Source organism: Aspergillus brunneoviolaceus, assembly GCF_003184695.1.
Source record: "Aspergillus brunneoviolaceus CBS 621.78 unplaced genomic scaffold BO95scaffold_55, whole genome shotgun sequence".
Lineage (NCBI taxonomy): Eukaryota > Fungi > Ascomycota > Eurotiomycetes > Eurotiales > Aspergillaceae > Aspergillus > Aspergillus brunneoviolaceus.
Genome location: NW_020290785.1, coordinates 72,169 through 90,433, shown reverse-complemented (window position 1 = coordinate 90,433; position 18,265 = coordinate 72,169). Strand labels below are relative to the sequence as shown.

General features: G+C 52.8%; 4 protein-coding genes across 4 annotated transcripts; 1 reads left to right on the top strand and 3 right to left on the bottom strand.

The window, feature by feature from the left end:
- Nucleotides 1–14: 14 nt before the first annotated feature.
- On the bottom strand, nt 15–641 carry BO95DRAFT_445263 (ribosylnicotinamide kinase). Its single transcript, XM_025587106.1, has one exon. The coding sequence runs from the start codon at nt 586–588 to the stop codon at nt 76–78; it is 513 nt and encodes a 170-aa protein (XP_025439780.1). The 5' UTR covers nt 589–641; the 3' UTR covers nt 15–75.
- A 991-nt stretch (nt 642–1,632) lies between these two features.
- Nucleotides 1,633–5,405, bottom strand: BO95DRAFT_368862 (DEAD/DEAH box helicase; the record flags this gene model as incomplete). Its single annotated transcript, XM_025582851.1, has 2 exons — nt 1,633–4,346; nt 4,415–5,405. 2 exons carry the CDS (start codon nt 5,403–5,405, stop codon nt 1,633–1,635), a joined length of 3,705 nt encoding a protein of 1,234 aa, XP_025439779.1.
- A 1,193-nt stretch (nt 5,406–6,598) lies between these two features.
- BO95DRAFT_455161 (putative HMG box transcriptional regulator) lies at nt 6,599–13,200 on the bottom strand (the record flags this gene model as incomplete). Its single annotated transcript, XM_025588308.1, has 5 exons — nt 6,599–8,089; nt 8,152–8,297; nt 8,375–8,379; nt 12,156–12,889; nt 12,961–13,200. The coding sequence occupies 5 exons, from the start codon at nt 13,198–13,200 to the stop codon at nt 6,599–6,601; spliced, it is 2,616 nt and encodes an 871-aa protein (XP_025439778.1).
- Nucleotides 13,201–15,383: 2,183 nt separating this feature from the next.
- On the top strand, nt 15,384–17,056 carry BO95DRAFT_418989 (40S ribosomal protein eS6; the record flags this gene model as incomplete). Its single annotated transcript, XM_025584473.1, has 6 exons — nt 15,384–15,488; nt 15,662–15,734; nt 15,900–15,920; nt 15,999–16,097; nt 16,175–16,493; nt 16,569–17,056. The coding sequence occupies 6 exons, from the start codon at nt 15,384–15,386 to the stop codon at nt 16,663–16,665; spliced, it is 714 nt and encodes a 237-aa protein (XP_025439777.1). The 3' UTR covers nt 16,666–17,056.
- Between the last annotated feature and the right edge of the window lie 1,209 nt (nt 17,057–18,265).

Below are 18,265 nucleotides of genomic sequence, written 5' to 3'. Positions count from 1 at the left end.
GATACCAATTATGTGTCTAGTCTAGGTAGAATATTTACAATGGTCACCATGGGCTTTGCAGGTTGTCTATACCGTCTATACCGTTTTCTCTAGGTGCTTCAACACTTCCTCCACTGCCCAAGTCAAGACCTCCGTGATGGGTTTATCCCCGCGCCCCGGAGCAACGGTGACCCCGGCATTTTCTCGCAAGCGAGTCCCCTGGCCCACGAGCCGGACCAGCACCTGGGGATCCGACTCCCTCAGCAAGCGGTCCTCATCCTCCGTTTCCTCCTCCGGGAGCAACAACCACGCATGATCCTTGACATAATTGGGCCAGACGATATCATCGACATAGCCGGGGGGGTCGGTCCAGAAATTCTGCGGCGGCCGATCATCCTCCGCCTCCAAGTCGATACTTTCCCGATCGTCTTTCACCGCGTCACCATTACCGTTACCCTGCTGTTCCCCCTCCGCTGCTGCTGCTGCAGCTGCAGCAGCAGCTGCTCCGTCCGGCACCGGCGCCGCCCCAATCGTCACATACCCGGACCTCCTCTCCCGCCGCTCCTTGACCTTCTCATACGCCGCCGGCAAAAACAACCGCCCATCCATCCGCTCATGGACCTCCCTCAGCGGATGCTGCGCTGCCGCGGTGTCGCATGGAGGCGCGAAGAGCAAAAACCCTTCCATGAACGCGACCGTCTTCGTCCCCGCATCCGCCCCGGCCCCCGCCCCAAGCCGCTGCTGCACCCGCCTCCGCAACGCCTCCACGACCTGCTCCTCCTCCCCCGCAGCCCCTGTACTGGTACTGGTATCATCATCCACCGGCTGCGTATCATTCTGATCCTCCTTCGACCGCAGCCGCGGCGGCAGCCGTCCGTGCGTCCGGACGTAATCCAGCGAGGCCGCCAGGAAGCCCAGGTCGAGGGCCCCCGCTGTGTCCCAGTTTTGGAGCACCGTGCCGGTTGGGAGGGTTGTGAGGGGGATTCTTTTCTCCCCAACCATGGGGTTTAGGAGTTAGCTTGTTGTGGGGGGGGAACAGTGAGATAACGTACTTATCGTCCGGGTGGTAGAAGTCGTCTTCGTGGATGAGGAGGGATCGGATTTGGGGAGTTGGGGTGGATGCGTCCGGAGGGAGGGTGAAGATGCGGTGCAGCAGGCGCGCGAGGGTGGTTTTGCCGCTGCTGGAGGGGCCGGAGAGGCCGATTATTATGGTGGGTGGAGTGGGGGGTGTTGGAGGGGGCATTTTAGATGTTTGGTGATGATTAATGATGATGATGTTGAGGCGTAGGTAGGTAGGTGGCTCGGAAGAAGAGCTGGGAGTAGAGGAAAGGGAAGAGGGGTAGGGGTAGGACTCACCGTAAAGTACGTGCTTGATCGGCGGGTTTATCGCGATAGCAAGCTGAGGTGGGGCCCGCGGCGTACCGTCGTCTTATCGTTATCGCGCGCGCGCGCGATTGCACTGACATTTTTTGCGGCACTACTACAATGTAATTCATGATTGGGTGATTTACATACAATACTGCACATCTTTTGTAGAAGTTGTGATACATAGTAAGTGAATCTCCATATATGGTACATAGGGTACACCGAATGTTTTGCCCTCTCTTTATCCCGTCATGTAGATCCAATATCAAGCCCGATCAATACACTTCGTTATCTTCGTACAGCCGGACTTGAACGACCACTCGACGACTCCCCCGAACGGACCGTGGGCCGCGGGGACTTGGAACTCCGTGGAGGCGTCATGAGGATTCCCTGCGGAGATACGAAGCTCGGTCTCGGCGCCGAGGTCCGTCGCCGTTTCGGGGTGACGATGTCCGGTCCGGAGGAGTTGCTGTCGCTGAGGTGTACCGGCACGAGACGCGCGCGTTTCCTCCGGAGTGCGGCCGGCGGTGTCTTCGGAGAAGAAGTCGCGGCTGCCGCCGTCCCCGCCATCTCGACACTCGAGACATCCTCGTCGTCGGCGACCGCGAGCTTGTGTCGACTGAAGAATCCGGCAGGGTGCTTCAGATAGGCTAGTCGCGTGGCGGAAGAGGGGGGCTCGTTCTCCGACATGGGGATGAAGCGCTCGTTCTGGATGATCGAGCTCATTGTGCTATCGTCCAGCAGGTCGCGCTCGGCATGTTGGATCTCACTGTCGGTCATGGCCTTCCGGCGCCGCAGCATCTTGTCCTCCAGGGTGTCCCTCAACACGAGCGTCTCGACGAAGACGGGGCGAGTCTGGCCGATGCGGTGCGCTCGCTTGATCGCCTGGCTTTCGACGTTCGGCTGCCAGATGGGGTTGACGATGTAGACGCGCGAGGCGTTGGCGATGTGCAGTCCGTGCGAGGCCTGCCGGAGATCCATGAGCAAGACACGCACCTCCTCGGACTCGCGGAACAGGGTCAGGTACTCCGCTCGGGTGTCGGGTTTGAGGGTCTGCGCGTAGATCCGGAAATCGATTCCGAGAAGCTCGATCCCTTCCGCAATCCAGTATGCGGTGTTGGGGTTCTCGTAGAACACAATGATTTTCTCGCTCTTGTGGTACTCGGAGATCTGATCCAGAAGGTACGTCAGTTTGGCCGAGGCGGTGGCGACGAGTTTGGTTTTGGCGAGAGGGGAGTCAGGCGACAAGGTCTTCACCAGACCCTTGCTGTAGGTCTTCTTGGGCGATCTACTCTTGATCGGCTTGTCTGGTGTAGTCTTCTTCGTCTCGAAGTTGTCGCCCTCGCTGCTACTAGCGAGTCGAAGCTCGCGACGCACCTTGATGCCTGCGCCAGCGAGCCCGTCGGCCGGGTCGGGTGTGTTCAGTTGTTTGGTAACGAATCGCTGCGCGTGATGCGCTTGCGTGATTCCAAGTAGCAGAGGCTCATCCTCTACGCTTGTATTATCGAGGGCCCACATGCTTCGAGCATGCGAAGGAAAGTCCTTGACGAAAACACCGAGTTCGTGCATCTGCTTGAAGGCATGCCAGCTGCTACACGCCTGAGCCTGTTCCGCAAGCTGGATGCCCTCTTGTAGCATTTCAATATCATTGTCGGTCATCGTATCGCGGTTCTTCTCTAAGTACTTCAAAGCATTTTCAATCGTACTTGAGAGGCCTTCATCTGAGCCGGCCCACCAGAATCCCGCCTGGCGAAGATTGCTGATAACCTGGCCCAAGTGCTTCCGGTTACGAGGGTGGAACATGTAATCTTGATCCTTTCTTTCCGAGGTAATTGCGTTGACTGCCAAGATGAAGATGAAGTAATTAAGACTCATTTTGTCGTAGAAAGTCGGCTCCAGCTGCACGACTCGGTTGTAAAGTCTAGGAAGCGTAATCTCGTTGTGAATGACATCCAACCGATGACGAACGACGAGGCTCTGCAAAGTAGCCCGGAGTGATGAGGCCTTTCGCCGTTTCAAGCCAGGCCCTACAGGCGTCATATATGTGACCCAATTGGCCTGGTCATCTGTCCGATTCCGGGAGTTCGACCAGGGTTTCAGCTCAAGGAAATCAATCACAATCCGCCGCAACTTTTCCAGATCCTTGAGCTCACCATCCTTAGCCTTGCCGGTCTTCTTCCGGCCCTTTAACACAGCCATCATCGCTTCGGTCAAGTCCGTATCGCTGGTGTGGGTCTCCTGTGAGGCTAAACTAACCTCTACCCCGTAAAGCCCGCTGGACGGGGTACCAGACACAACCCACCTCCGCTCAATGCGCAGCTGCTTGAGTAGATGAGCCATGTTCGACCGATGTCCGCTGCCGGCGGCATTATGGCCCTCATCGACGATGATACGCAACCAATGGATCTTGGTCAAGGGGGAAGTTGGAGGTTCAGAGAGGTACCGAGTGAGATGGGCCGATTCACCAGCTTCCTTCTCGAAGCGTACCTTCGAGAAGAGGATGATATCATAATGCAGCAGCTCATCAGGTGAGGGGATTTGGTCGCTGTTGTATCGTAGAATAAGTACCTTGAGGCCTTGCGTGTGCATTTCGATTTCCTTTTCCCAATGGCTGACCAGATTCGGTGGAGCAACGATCAACGTGCCCGAAGAGAGATAAAGCTTCTGGGGAGGCGGCCTCGGATACGGCACGCCGCTGCGACCTCTGTGCCTAGCAAGGGCCGGAGGTGTAGTATATGAACCGCGATTCCTCTCACACGCCTGAACACATCTGTTATACAAGGCGCCGTAGTGGCCTAGTTCATCAAAGTGGGATTTCCATGGCAGCGAGAACCGACCGGCGGTCGTCGCGGCCATCTCGACCAGACTTCCAGTCGTGTCCCGGACACGAGGGTTTAATTCCTGGTACTCCAGGGGGATTTCCGGGAAATGCCCCCGTGTTGCCAAGATCACCGCCAGACTGATCAGTGTTTTACCGCAGCCCATCGTTTCCGCCAAAATCCCTAGCACATAGAGCGTCAGCAGTTTGACTTCCCCTGAACACGCACAATTGACATAGCCAAGAACAAACCTCCACAAGCCTCCGAATACATTCTCTTCTCCCGCACAATCCGTCCCTCCTCCTTGTCATAGTAATACTCCTGCCCCGTTGGACCTCTGCGAGCCTCGAGCCGAGGATCCAGCATCTGCGCCGGCTGAGCCTCCCGCTGCACCATTGTCGCAGCCGAGCGACGTTGGTAGGGATACAACGGCGTCTTGAGTCCCAATACCCCTGAATGATCCTGACCGGACTCCTCCTCCTCGTCGTCCTTCCCCTCCCCTCCGCTCGACGCCGGCGCTGGCGTCGTCACGGTAAGCAACTGCTCCATCGCCCTCCTCGCATACGGGTTATCTTTGATCATATCTGCCCGAGGCGCCGGATCCTGAAGGGTGTTGAAAATGTACCAAAGAGACTCCTCTTCTTCCTCCTTCCCATCCTCCTCTGGATCCCGCTTAGTGGGGCCCCAGGTGTTCCAATCCGCGACAAAGTCGCCCGACCACGCTTCCACCGAGCGATCGACCCTCTCCATGACGACCTTGAGCGCCCGGCGCAACGCCGGATTCGACCGCGGCAGGTGCTTGCGCCCCACATCATCCGGCAGCACGTAGACCTGCACCCCGCACCACGACGAGTGTTCTTCCGGGTATGTGAAACTGATCGTCCGGATCCACTGGTGACTCTCCAGGTTGGCGACTTGGGAGGCCGGGTATCCGTCCGCCGCCTCCGCTGCCGGGGCCTCCTCCACACTCCCGTAGACCGGATTGCGCTTGCGCAGCATCCCCACGGCGATGTACGAGTCGAGCGAGATGTCCGATCCTTCCCCGTCCCTGCCTGCAGTAGCAACAGCAACAGCAGCGGCCGTGGCAGTAGGCGTATCAATCGCCACGATGCTTCGGGGAGCGGGGCATTCGGACTGGGGCGTGGCAGGGGTCGGCGTCGAGGCCGGGGAGTCGACCGATGATTCTAGTCCCGGGTAGAAGTCGGTGGCGGATAGGGCTTCCTGGTCGCAGTCGAGAGCCATGGTGTCATACTTGATTCCTAGGGTGTGTGGTAGTGATGTCTGTATGCCAGGAATACCCCTTCTCCCCGGGGAGAAAGGGGGTAGAAGCAACCGGTCAGCGACCATCCTCTTTTTCAAAGTTGGCAGCTCCGGCAGGGAGAGAACAATATAGCCTCCATGTTAATAGGGTGTTTTGAACATACCTGACAGTCAAGGGTATCGACAACAGGTGCAGATGTCACATTAGCAATTTCATTGGCGGTCAACATAACAACGATAAAAGCACTTGAATCTTGCGCGACCCAGGGTGTTTGTTGTTGTGTGTTGATCCGCAACTAGGGACCAAGCCAAAATCTGGTCGGCGGCGATCTCACTGGCCTGGGTCAAGTTCTTCACTGGGCATAACACACAAAGAAAATTTCTGCGGTCTCAAACAGAGAATAAGAGTAATGAGGGAGGAAGACCACAGAGCCGCATTAGCCCTGCATATAAGTGGATCATATACTGTACTATATACAGTACCTGAAGGTGGTACGTGGTAGTGGTGGGCGACCCCGGGTTTGCAGCTCGATGCATCATCGATCGAGGGTCGGGGTGGAGGATCTGCCGATAAGCGCCACAATCGCTTCATGGTAATTGGGTAGCACGCGTCACCGCCCTCTTCAGTGCCGGATAAGGTTATATTGGCTTTGTAAGGTAAGTTAGTACCTCACGAACTAACCTATGTAGGTCTCTGCCTGAGGCAACTTACGGCTTCGATCTTGTGTTACCTACTCCACTCCACTGTGAACTGCACCCCACCAACAGTCCTGACACGTTCATATGTACAGTACATCCAAAAGATCGCCTGTTTTTTTGGTTGACAGATGCTTCAGAATATATGGCATGCCAAATGCCCCTCATGAGGGTCGATAGAAGATGTCAATTTTGTTGTGAAATTTGTATACTTTGTACATCTTCAATATAGGGGAATCACATATATTATCAAATGTCCTCCACGATTGAGTACGCCTCAGTTTGTTGAAGATTATCAGAGTAAGAACCTCCCGGATCCACAGCGCCACATGACCCTTGAAAGATACATTGAAGGTGAACAACAAACCTATACAAGATGGGCATCGAGCGCCAGGGAAAGTGAGAGCCTGGAAATACTACATCCAGGGCGGGCAAGTTATCAGAAATTCAGTAATGGCCAGAAAAAGATACAGAATCGATCATTGCGTCAGGAAATCCTCGATCTCAAAGCTTACTCTTTTCAAAATTTTCTCCTCCATTTCATTGGACGACGACGCCGCCCGTCGCACAACGATCGTTCGCGCGTCCTGCAGGCGGACCTCTACGGGATTGCCTCCGTATCGGTCCAGTTCCTCCTTTTCGCACTCTCGGATATAGACTGTGATGTCGGGCCCTACGCAGGCACGCCAGAGAGAGGCCATCCATTGCCAATGATCCAGTGGTGCATACGAGTCGCCTATCTGCACAGAGCATGCAAATGCGTCCGCAGTGGTCAGTTGATACCGAGGAACAAGGGCAACTGGTACCCGGTTGGTGTTGATTTCTGTCGGAGCCACCGACGGCGACTGGCCTTCCGCCGACGGTTCACGTGAATTGATCTGCATTTCGGCAGTCTTTGGGACTATCGTTCGAGGTGACACGCCCGTGGGCTCCTCATTTTCGGACTTGGGCTCGGACGAGGCCCGCACCGGCTTGACAAAGTTTATGATCTTGTCGGAGATGCGGTGCCAGTCGGAGATGATGTTAAGGTAGTCGACTGTCGCGTCTCCCATCTGATCCGAGTCGGAGTAGCTCTTTCGGGGATTGATATCCGGTCCGGTGAAAGTGTGGGTCTGATATCTACCTTCCTTCTGCAGGGTGTTGTTGAGATGGTCAACCATTGTCTTGACCAAAGCTGGATCCTGCCCATCCACCGCAATCACGGCTCCCCGCCGGGGTGCCGCATTGCCGTGGTATGGGGGGGCGAGAGGAGGCGATATCTTAGCAAGGACCTTGATCTTGTTGAGGAATGGGATCGTCATGACCGTGGCTTCGAGGGTAGATCCGTCCCGTGCAAAAGGGGTCATCGGGGTCATAGCTCCCGGCTGAGAAGAAACAGTAGTGGTCTGTAGGGGAGGGAGTTTGAGGCTAGGGTCTGGGGGGGTAAAATCCTTAACATTTCGAACGGGTCTCTGAGGTGGCGCCAACTGAAGAAACCCTCTTGTATCAGAGACAGTCGAGTGAGGTGTGTAAGGAGAGACGGGATATGCAGAATCAGGGCTCCGGTCACGTTGAATGTTGTTTTTGAAAGAAACCTGGGGATTAAATCGGCGGCGCTTGCTATCCGGAGACCGGCTGCCACTCTCCTCAAAATGACGCTGACGAGGTGACTGTGACTCCCCGGTGGGAGCGATTCGGACCACACTTGGGGCTCGATCCATGTCTTTGGACCGAGCCTGGCTGCTGCGCACGGCGACAGTCTCGACCTGTGGAGAGACGCTATTGAACCCCGAGGTTCTGGGGGTAAAAGGCGGCGCGTCCGGTGATACGGGCGGGTTCATAACTCGGCCACCGCACCGGCTGCAGACTGTGGAGCCGGGCGGGTTATGGCTGATGCCAGAGCTGGGGTTACGGGAGTTTCCATCGCGGCCGTAGCGACGAGGCTGATATCTGTACTCCGGATACTGCTGCTGATGGCGGGCTTTCTCCTCCTAAACATCAATCATGTTAAAAAGGAATGTTCGGCCGGCCCAAGATGGTAAATTCCACTCACCTCTGCTAGAGCCTTCCATGTGTCTTTGATGTCCTGGGACAGTTTTCTCCACTGCTCCCCGATGATCTTCGAGATTTCAGGGTTGGCTAGCCCCGGATGTTGAGCCACGACTGATGCTTGCCAATGTTGGCGATACAAGATAAATGCTGCATTCATTTTGATCAGCTGGTCTGCACATGGGGGTACGATAGCGACAGCGATTCGTGCGCCTGAAGCTACATACCGTTCCTAGGTCTGGGGATCTTCGGATCTGGCTGACATAGGCAAAAGTTGGCCGCTGATTCTCTCGTGGTCGAAGCCGAGGCTTTGACTGGGCTGGGCGAGGATGAGCGCTCTGATACGGAAGACCGTTCGCGTAGAGGGATCGACGTGGTGCCCAAAAAAGCCGGTGGTTTCGAGGCCTCCAGGGAAGGTACAGTTTTGTTCATGGCTATCTTGTGCCGATTGTGGGCCATATGCGTATGGGTGAAGCTGTCGGCCCACCGGCGAGGCGCTACGAACGAAGCGACATCGCGATGGTGATGGTCCATCACAGGCATTTTCGAGTAGCCGTCGTTCATAATCTTATGGTCAAGGAGACTACCGGTTGATGGAGGTAGCGTGGCCAAAGAAGGATCATATCGTAAAGCAGGGGGCTTGGGAAGAACTCGATCAAAAGCCATTTAAGAAAACGCTGTAGAGGGGGTGGCCGACGAGTATCCTAAGGTGAGCAAAGGAAGGGCGCGTGTAGTTGGTGATTGTGGTTCAGCTGGAGTGAAAGGACGGAACGACCGCTGGAAGAGAGCAGAAGGGGGGTGGGAAAGAATTATAGAGGATAGAATTCGGTATTCGAGACGAAAGAAAGGAATAGAGGCGAAGGGAAGTTTAAGCTGATGAAAGAAAGACATGCACATATCAATCAATCAATCAATTAATCAATCAATCAAAAATGAGGGCTGAGTAGGCTAGAAACGAATGACTTTGCCTCGTGGTCGGGGAAGTTGCTGCTGGGCTGGCAACACACTCGGTATTCACAAATTCACAAAATTGTAGTGGAAATAATAATAATCAGGAGGATAATAGTAATGACCAGCCTGACCGAAAGAATAATAATAAAGACGATAGTAAATAATAATGAAAATAATAAGGATGATGAGAATAATACCAATAACGATGGGCAAGGGACTTGTGTTTCTTCTTTTGTTTTCCCTGGGCGTCAAGGATAGGGTTGGTTTGCCTTTGCGTTTTCTTTATTGTGGAAGCCTCTTCGAATTTCTTTCTTGCTTTCTCTCTCTCTCTCTCTCGTCCGAATTTCAATCATGGGGGAGGGGAACTTTTGACAATGAATGAGAGGACGTTCCTATTCAAACCAAACCTACCAAAAGGGAGGGCGCCGGGGAAGAAAGCCGGAGGGGATTTGGCTTTCTGAAGTGCTTTGTTATAAGAGCCGACTATCTTCGGACCCGGTGCCTTAACTTTTTTTCCCTTCCCTACTACGTACGTCTTAGGTCTTAGTCTACATGAAATCACCTTATTCTGGAACCGGGGTTTCTTTGTCTGTCTTTGCCAGGATAAGCCGAATAGCCCGGCCTTAGTTGGAAATCTCCACCACACAAGATAGTTTGTTTCTTCGCGAGATCCAAATGGAACCCCAAATCTCATCAAGTGGGATGCAGGTTGCCATACTACAATGGAATAGAAAGAACACCGCAATGGGTAGTCCGTGGGCTGCCGGAAGGTTGACATCATAAACAGATTATATTGGATGATTGCGAAGGGAAGAGAAGAATTGTTACTAGGTGGAGTGGTAACAAAGGAGACCGATGGGATGGGATAATGACGGTATTGACTGTCAACAGGGGGGAGGGAGGGATGAGGATGATTGAGTCATCCAAGTCACCTAACTAACTTGTACAAGCAAACAGAATCATGTCAGACTAACTCGAACCAGAAAGGTCCAGTGATGACCTACTTACCAACTTCCTAATCATCTATGATGAAGGTGATATTTAGAGAAGAGGCCGAGCCGATAGTTACTACAGGATGGGATGGGATGGGATGGATCCATGATGGAAGGGTAGGTATTGTTCGCAATGTTTCCTTTGTTCTCGGGGAGTCCGCATGCGGTGGGCGGCTGCCATCCGAGGCCAATCACATCCACATCCACGCCCTTTTCCCCACCGCCAATGTGACACCCGAACTTTAGTGCTAATCAGGTCTAATGAGCTCGAACTACGGTACTCTTGGGGTTTGATTGCCCCCCCTCCCCCAACCCCCAAACAAGTGTACAGTACCTTGTACAGTACTCCGTACCTTTCCTTCTTCAGTCTCACTGGACCTTGTCGGGTTAACTACTGACCGTACTCCTGACAATGGAGTAGCAATCAGCCAACATAATCCCTGAGGTATAGTGAGTGTGGTTAGTAGGTATGCACTAGATACAGTACTTTCGAAACAAGATATCATCAGAGTCCTCCTCCATTTACACCTGGACCTAGCGTCATACATATGAGTATTCTTGTACTGTATGTACGTCCATTCCAAGTTACTACTGTATCTACGAAGTACACGCAAGATCCAGATCTAGACCGTTCGTAACACCCCCCCCCCCTCCTAAATCGCTTTTCCCCAGGTACCGGTACCTGGGCCTCGGGGCTAAGCAGCTAACAGAAAGCTACCCAGTGACAGGCCAAGCGGAACTAGCGGTCTCCCATCCGGGCTCAGCGCTCTGCCTATTTTACCCCCCTAGGAAACAGACCGCGACAGATAGTTCATTTGCTTGAGCTACGAAGTTCATCAGCTAGTGACTGATCGTCCCGAGACTGTCTGACAGCCGCTCGCACCCCCTCTTTTTGTTTCAAACAAAGGAGCAGGGCCAGCAAAGGTCATAAGTAACTTTGAACTCTCAAATGTACTCAGAACTGCTTGTACGTACTATACTTCTTAAACGAGACAAACCACACCAATGATAGTTCCCTTCCCCCTGTTCTTTCCAAACCCACTCCTCCTCCTACTCCTCCTCCTCCTCCCACTCTCCCACCCAACCACTTTCCCCTGTTGTTCCCCTCCGAAACCATGTTCAACTTATCTTTCACAAAGAATACTACCTACCTAGTACCCACTGAAGTCACTTTTCATCTTGCATCATTCTTGATCAGCTTGGATCCAGACTCCTTCCAGGCCTTCGGGGAGAATATTGGTTCATTGATACGTTGAGGTTGCAGGACCAAGTCAGTTCCCTTCTCTGAGTCGGTGCTGATTCAGGTTATCGCATGCCGCACCCACTGCATCCCTGGCACACCTCCCCAGTAATTCCAAGTCACGTTACAATCACGTTACAACAATCCTCCACCCGACTGAAGCGGACGTCACGGATACCCTCTGCTGCTTTTCTTCCCGGTCTCTCAATGAGACATACCACCTTGCCAATCCCTGATTCAGATCGGAAGCCGTGCCTGAGACCTCTGAACCTTGTCAGAACTCGGTTCAGCTGCTATCTCAACCCGGATGCTAGTGATGCTATCCGGTACCTTCCACTGGTGACGCCACAAGACTCAAGTGGTCTCACTCCAGCATCGCCTGAACTGCGATCGTGTGCAGGCCCGACAATAGAGAGCTGAGCCCAAGACCTCTTGGTCGCCTGTTCCGTCAGCGTTTGATGGTTTCGGGAACAGGCCAGTGTTTACCAGTCATCCTCTACAAGTCATCGCTCCCTGCAAAGCGAATTACGACTAAGTAGTATTGGCCAGGATCCCATCAAAGGAAAGTTGAAACATTTCTTTGTGTGTCTTGCTCTTTTTTTTCTGTTCTCTGTCTGTCTTTTTTTCCATTTGTGTCTGGTGGGTTTCTTTCCTTTTTGTTCGTGTAAAGAACCTTACCGGAGCCACATCTCCTGGATTCCGTGAAAGACTTCCATGCCCAAAAGTCGGTGCGCGGACGGTCCCAAATGCATCTCGTTCCTGAAGGGAAATTGGTCAGCCTTTCCAGTCGAGTCATGAGTGCCAAGGATAATGCCTTGTTCTTACCAAAACAAAAACTTCTCCGGACGGTCACACTTCTTCGTCTCTGATGTCACCATCCATTGCTGGCTGCTCTGGACGCATGCGTCTTCTACGTTTTCCCAGCCAGGGTCTTCGTTCTTTCCCAATCCATTGGTCTCCTCGATCCCCGCAACGAAGAGCTGCCAGTCGCGGATCTGGTCGGCAAGGAAAGCATTCGTATCGAACAGATAGATCGTGCCATTGCCCCAGCCATCCGCTCTTTGTCGCAGGTGTTGGTTCCAATAGTCGGACATGCTAATGGCGTCTTTCTGTTTCGCCTGGTGTTGTTCGGCCTGGACCCGGAATGCAGGCAAGAAGGTCACATCCGGGGCCAAAGTCAGGATAAGTTTCAAATCGTTGTGGCCCCAGAGCTCCGCCAGCAGATTGAGCTGATCCATGATCACGTCCAGCGTATTGTCGATCGATTGGGTCGCTTCTTTGTATGTCTTGCCAACAACATTCCACAGATCCCACACGCCAAAGGAAAGGATGACAATGGTCCGGTTTTGACGGGTGCCAATCGCTTCTGCGCTCATCGCCTGCATTACCTCTGTCTCGGCTGCCAACCAATTGCTGACCTGGGCCTTCAGGTCGGCCAGGGGAGACTTGTATAGGTTGAGTAAAGAGCCCGATAGCTGTGAGTTATCCACGACCGAGCCAAAGTAATTTCCACTGTAAGACTTGGCGGTCTCGGCCAAGTTCTCATGGTGACATGAAAACTGCCAGTGAAGGGATGATTAGCCTGTCATACCTAGTGGGATGGTATCTGATCTCATAGCACTGCACTTACCGAGGAGCACAGCCATTCGGTCCAAACGGACCCTTGGATCTCAGCGGCATTATTGTCGCTCCAAGAATCCCCAAATACAACTAGACGGCGGTCAAATGACGCTGCCGGGCGGAGCTTAGCCGATGGCTCATCTGCCACGACCCGGCGATAATAGTGCTGAGAGGCGAGGAATGAGGCAGAAAGCAGGATGCTGCATATCGCCAAGGCGCAGACGGCGTGGAACTTGCTAAAGAGGCGCATGAGTACGGGACATCAAGGGCCGCGAACAAAGGACGGCGGCGAGTTTGCGACAAAGGTGGTGAAGGCTGGCGCGCGGAGAAGCCGATAGACACTCGAAGCGACCGGCCGATGTCTTTGTTGCGTTGCGGGCGTGTTCCAGCCGACTAAGGAGAGCTTGCGCCGCTTTTTAAGTTTCAAAGGAAGTTGATCAAGTTTCTTGTCTTAAGCAAGAAAAACGAAGAATACGAGGAAAGCCTAGTATAATAGAGTAGAGAAGATGAACGAGAGATAGAAAGAGGAAGAGGAAGAGGAAAGTGGTAAACTAGTCGGGTCTGTAGGGGATCGATCTGCTGCGCCAACAACCAGCCAGCAGGGACTTTTTCCTGCTTTTTCCCCTAATTTAACAAGATGGGAGGGGACCCGACAAAAGACAACGACGTCGTCTTCCGGTGGTACCGCAGACGATAAGTTAGCGTGGCGATAGACAGCGAGCGAACCCGGATAAAGTGGAGACGTAAGACTGGAGACTGATTTTCTGTGAGGGTTTGAACGAGTACGATAATTTTGGGTGGTGGAGGGGGGGGAGAGGGATGATAATCGGGAAAAGGAGAGAGTAGAAAAGCGTAGTAGGATTGAAAAGGGAGAAAAGAGAGTCAAAAGGTGACCGAGAAGAAAGTGCTTCCTCGCCACCAGAGTTCAAGGGATTGATTACGAGTATACTATTCTAGTTCTTCAGGAGTAGTACTCTATTGGGGAGAAAATGGAGACGACGATGACAACCATATCAGCATCATTACTGCTGCTGCTGCGGCCGCTGCGGCCGCCTCATGGCCGCAATAAGGCTGTCAAATCATCTTCCAGTGGCCGCGCGGCGGGCTTCGGAACGGTAATCAGTCGCGTGCTCCAGGCTTCTTTTTGCTTGGCCGATTTGGAGGGGGTTGCGTCAGAATCGCTAAGTTAACTTACTCCAACGGGATCCTCTCTACCCATATTAAAGAAAACATGAAATTTTATGCCGTTCATACGTACCATGTAGGATATGCAGTCGGTAACTTAAGGTCTAGCCAGATCAACAAAAACCTGGGGACAGATCTTCGAATTAGTGATTACTCAGTATGTTGAACGGGGGTTTTTCCTGTTCCTTTCGAGGGCAGTGTACCGAATCATGCCCGTTGATATTTCATCCATACCTATCGATCGATCTACCAAATCTCTTCTTAGTTAGTTAATCTATCTATCTATGTGTCAGCGTGCGTGCGTGCGGACTGCATAACCCCCGACCGCTAACTATCTCCAAACAGTCAATCTCGACCGAAATTCCGATGACGAATTTCGCTTTCGCCATGAGAAGGGAAATTGCGGCGATTGATTTAGTCCACCAACGACTGTACTTTACTACTGAGTAGGTACTCTACTTGCACGGGCGGGCACGAGACCTACCAGGTCGGATTCAATGCGACCGTGTTATTCTGGTTGAATCTCAAATACGTAGGGAGTGGGATTAAATTAATTGGCAGGCATGAAAAGTCCTCCTCAAGGTGGCTTGATTTGTGCCGTTGCTTGGTCAGAGTGAAGGCGGATGACCCGCATGATCATTCATTGATGGGGGGGTGGGTAGGTGGTTTGACACCGTGTGCAACGACAATGGGTATGGGCGTTTGCTGCAGTGCTGGCCACCTCGATTGTGTGTGTTTGTATGTACGTGTTTGTGTGCGTTTGTCATGGACGCAATGCATGTTAGATTGTGCATTGTTGCCTATGTCTGAGACTGACAAAGATTTGTGACATTGTATTGCAAGGGCAGAGGGTAAGATAGTGACGGATGTAGTCGCTGGAGTACTTTGTTAGTTGCAGGGTAGCATCTTCATTGGTGCTGGGCGTGCGACTCGGTTGAATGGAAGCAGCTGCTGGTGAAGTGCCTGGTTGGTGCCTGGCTTCTTGCCTGAGTTTGTGGGTGTCGAAAGACACGTGCAGATGCCTGCAGCTTCAGGCAGAAGCAGAAATCAGGTGCCGTCGGCTGACATAAGAGCCCTACCGAGAGCGCTAGCACGCAACGGGCTAGTGGCATTAGTCATCCGCCCACACAGGGAAATCTCGCTACACCACCAAAAAAATCCCACGAAGAACGAATCCCCGACGACCTGAACCTCATCGACCTGTCGACAAACCCGCGCCCTCCGTCTTGACCGCGCAGCCCCGTCAAGATGAAGCTCAACATCTCCTACCCGGCCAATGGGTCTCAGAAGATCATCGAGATCGACGATGAGCGCAAGCTCCGTCCCTTCATGGAGAAGCGCATGGGAACCGAAGTCAGCATTACCCTCTCCTCCCCTGTTTGAAAAATGGACGCGCTCGGAAAACCACATACATCGAAAGAAGAAACACACACAGAACCTTCAGAAACACATCTGCACACGATCACACACACGACGGGGAAATGGATGAACAGAATGGCTGATTGGGATGAATTTTGCAATTACAGGTCCCCGGCGACTCCCTCGGTGACGAATTCAAGGGTTACCTCCTCAAGATCACCGGTGGTAACGACAAGCAAGGTACGATTTTGGAACGCCACTATTCTTTCGTCTTTCATCTGCTGCGCCGGTTGGAGAAGTTATGGGGAGCGCGGGGAAGGATTCGGGGGCTGGAGGATGCGCGCAGCAGACTGGAATGACATGTGTTCGTATATCGAGACATGAAGGCTAACTTGACATGATTAGGTTTCCCCATGAAGCAGGGTGGTATGTACCGACCAACTATGAACGCCCAGCCACACGACAAACCAGACAGAAAACTTACCGATTCCGCCTTTTGAACAGTTCTCCTTCCTACCCGTACCCGCCTCCTCCTCGCTGAGGGCCACAGCTGCTACCGCCCCCGCCGCACCGGTGAGCGCAAGCGCAAGAGTGTCCGTGGTGGTATGTTCTACAGATCCGAGATTCTTGAAGATGACGGACGAGTCGGGGTGTTGACACGCAATGTTTCTTTTCCACAGCCATCACCGGTCAGGATCTCGCTGTCCTTGCCCTGAGCATTGTCAAGCAGGGTGAGGGTGAGCTCCCCGGTCTCACCGACACCGTTGTCCCCAAGCGCCTCGGCCCCAAGCGTGCCACCAAGATCCGTCGTTTCTTCGGTCTCGACAAGAAGGATGATGTCCGCAAGTTCGTCATCCGCCGTACCGTCACCCGTGAGGGCAAGGCCGACTACACCAAGGCCCCCAAGATCCAGCGTCTGGTCACTCCCCAGCGTCTCCAGCGCAAGCGCCAAAGGGTTGCCCTCAAGCGCCGCCGCGCTGAGGCTGCTCGCGAGGCTGCGTAAGTTTTTTCCCCATCCTACCGACTGTCTCAGGTCATTCGGATCATGATCGGTTCTAACAACCTCCCCAATAGTAACGACTACGCCAAGCTCCTTGCCAGCCGTGTCCACGAGGAGAAGGCCAAGCGTGACGAGCTCCGCAAGCGCAGAGCCTCTTCGATGAGAAAGTAAATATTTTTCGTCCACGGGGAATAATGGTCGGGTCTGTGTCGTCTCTGTTCTAGTACATGTTAGAGACTTGCAGCGTGGGAAGAAAGTCTAGGAAAGGAAATCTCAGCAACGGGAAGGGGGTTTCCTTCCCTCTTCTTTCATTCTCTCTCTCTCTCTCTCGCGTCCTATCTTGCACTTCTCGTAGCAGGGCAACGAACGTAGTCCACGGCTTCCTTGACGGAAGGAAAATTAGAGAGTTGAGAAAAGGTTGGGGGACGGAGGAGATTATGGGCGTCTGCGGGACCAAGACTTTTGGCGTGCCACTTTATTTGTTTTATCCAAAAAATGGAAATGCAATATCCCAAACCTTTCTAATGGGCATGAAAAGCAAAAAATGTTAAAATGTGTTCCCTTTCTTTTTTTCTAACCATCGTTTCTCATCTTCCATTTTCAACCTGGAGCATCTCGAAGTACCTCGCCCCTTGTGTGGTACAGGTAAAGGTGGAATTCCGTGGTTCAAACATCATTCTCGCCCGGAGGATCGAACATCTACCTGTACTACGATTCGGCTTACTTCTGCCGTGAAAGAACTTTCAAGTGTCTTTTACCCCAAAAGTCCAAGCTTTATCTTCCACATACACACAGGTAGGTAGATGTAGCACCCTCGCGCTGTACAGTACCTAAATAGACAGTCCAAACACTACTCACTCAAACTGACATTATGCTAAATTATCACAAATCCAGCCACTTCTACAACCCATACTCACCCCTTTCTCCCAAAAAAAAAAGTACACAACAAAGTGATAAAACGCAGCGTAGCGTAGCGTTGTGTAGTGTAGTAATGTGTGTGGTGGTCTCCACCTCACGATCCAATTTCCAACCAAACCCGTCCGTCCCACAAACAGAAAACCCGCCGCCCACTTGCGGAGAGGGAGGTCAGCACACACCGAGAGGACCGGACCTTTTAACCTAACCCCCTTTTAAGCCCTTATCAATCAATCTGGCCCCCAAGTGGCCGGTGCCGCCTAATGCCTTAGGTTTCTGTCGTTACTGCCTGGATTCTATGGTGTCACTCTCGCAATGCCCCTTCCCTTCAAATCACAACAACTAAGGCACTCCTTGTACAACCAACCTATTATCCACTATGGCTACCTACCTAGCATCAGTCGGCCCAGTCAATCGAATAATCTCCAGGTAAATGGGACCACCGAATCTGTCTCAAAATCCCATAGGCCCCGATCACGAAATGTGGATCAAGTTGACTTGCGTTCCCACTGATACTCAGTCTACTCTATCTCACATCTATCCTTATGGAGTTGACCTGGTCTGTCTTCGTCCAATGCGAGGGGCTCATAGATAAAGGGGAGGGGTTGGTGTATATGTAGAGGGATTGCATGCATTACTTTAATGTTGTATAGCTGGATCGGTACTTGGAGATAGAAAAGAGAGAGAAACTAAAGACAATGCATTAGTGCCTGGATACCAAGAGGCGCTCTTCCGTTACCACTGGGAGAATAAAACCACGAATTTAATTATGAATAAATATATGGAGCTACTTGTAGTCCATTGTGGGCGGAAGACGACGAGGCCAGGAGTTCGGGGCAGGGGCAGGGGCCCGGGG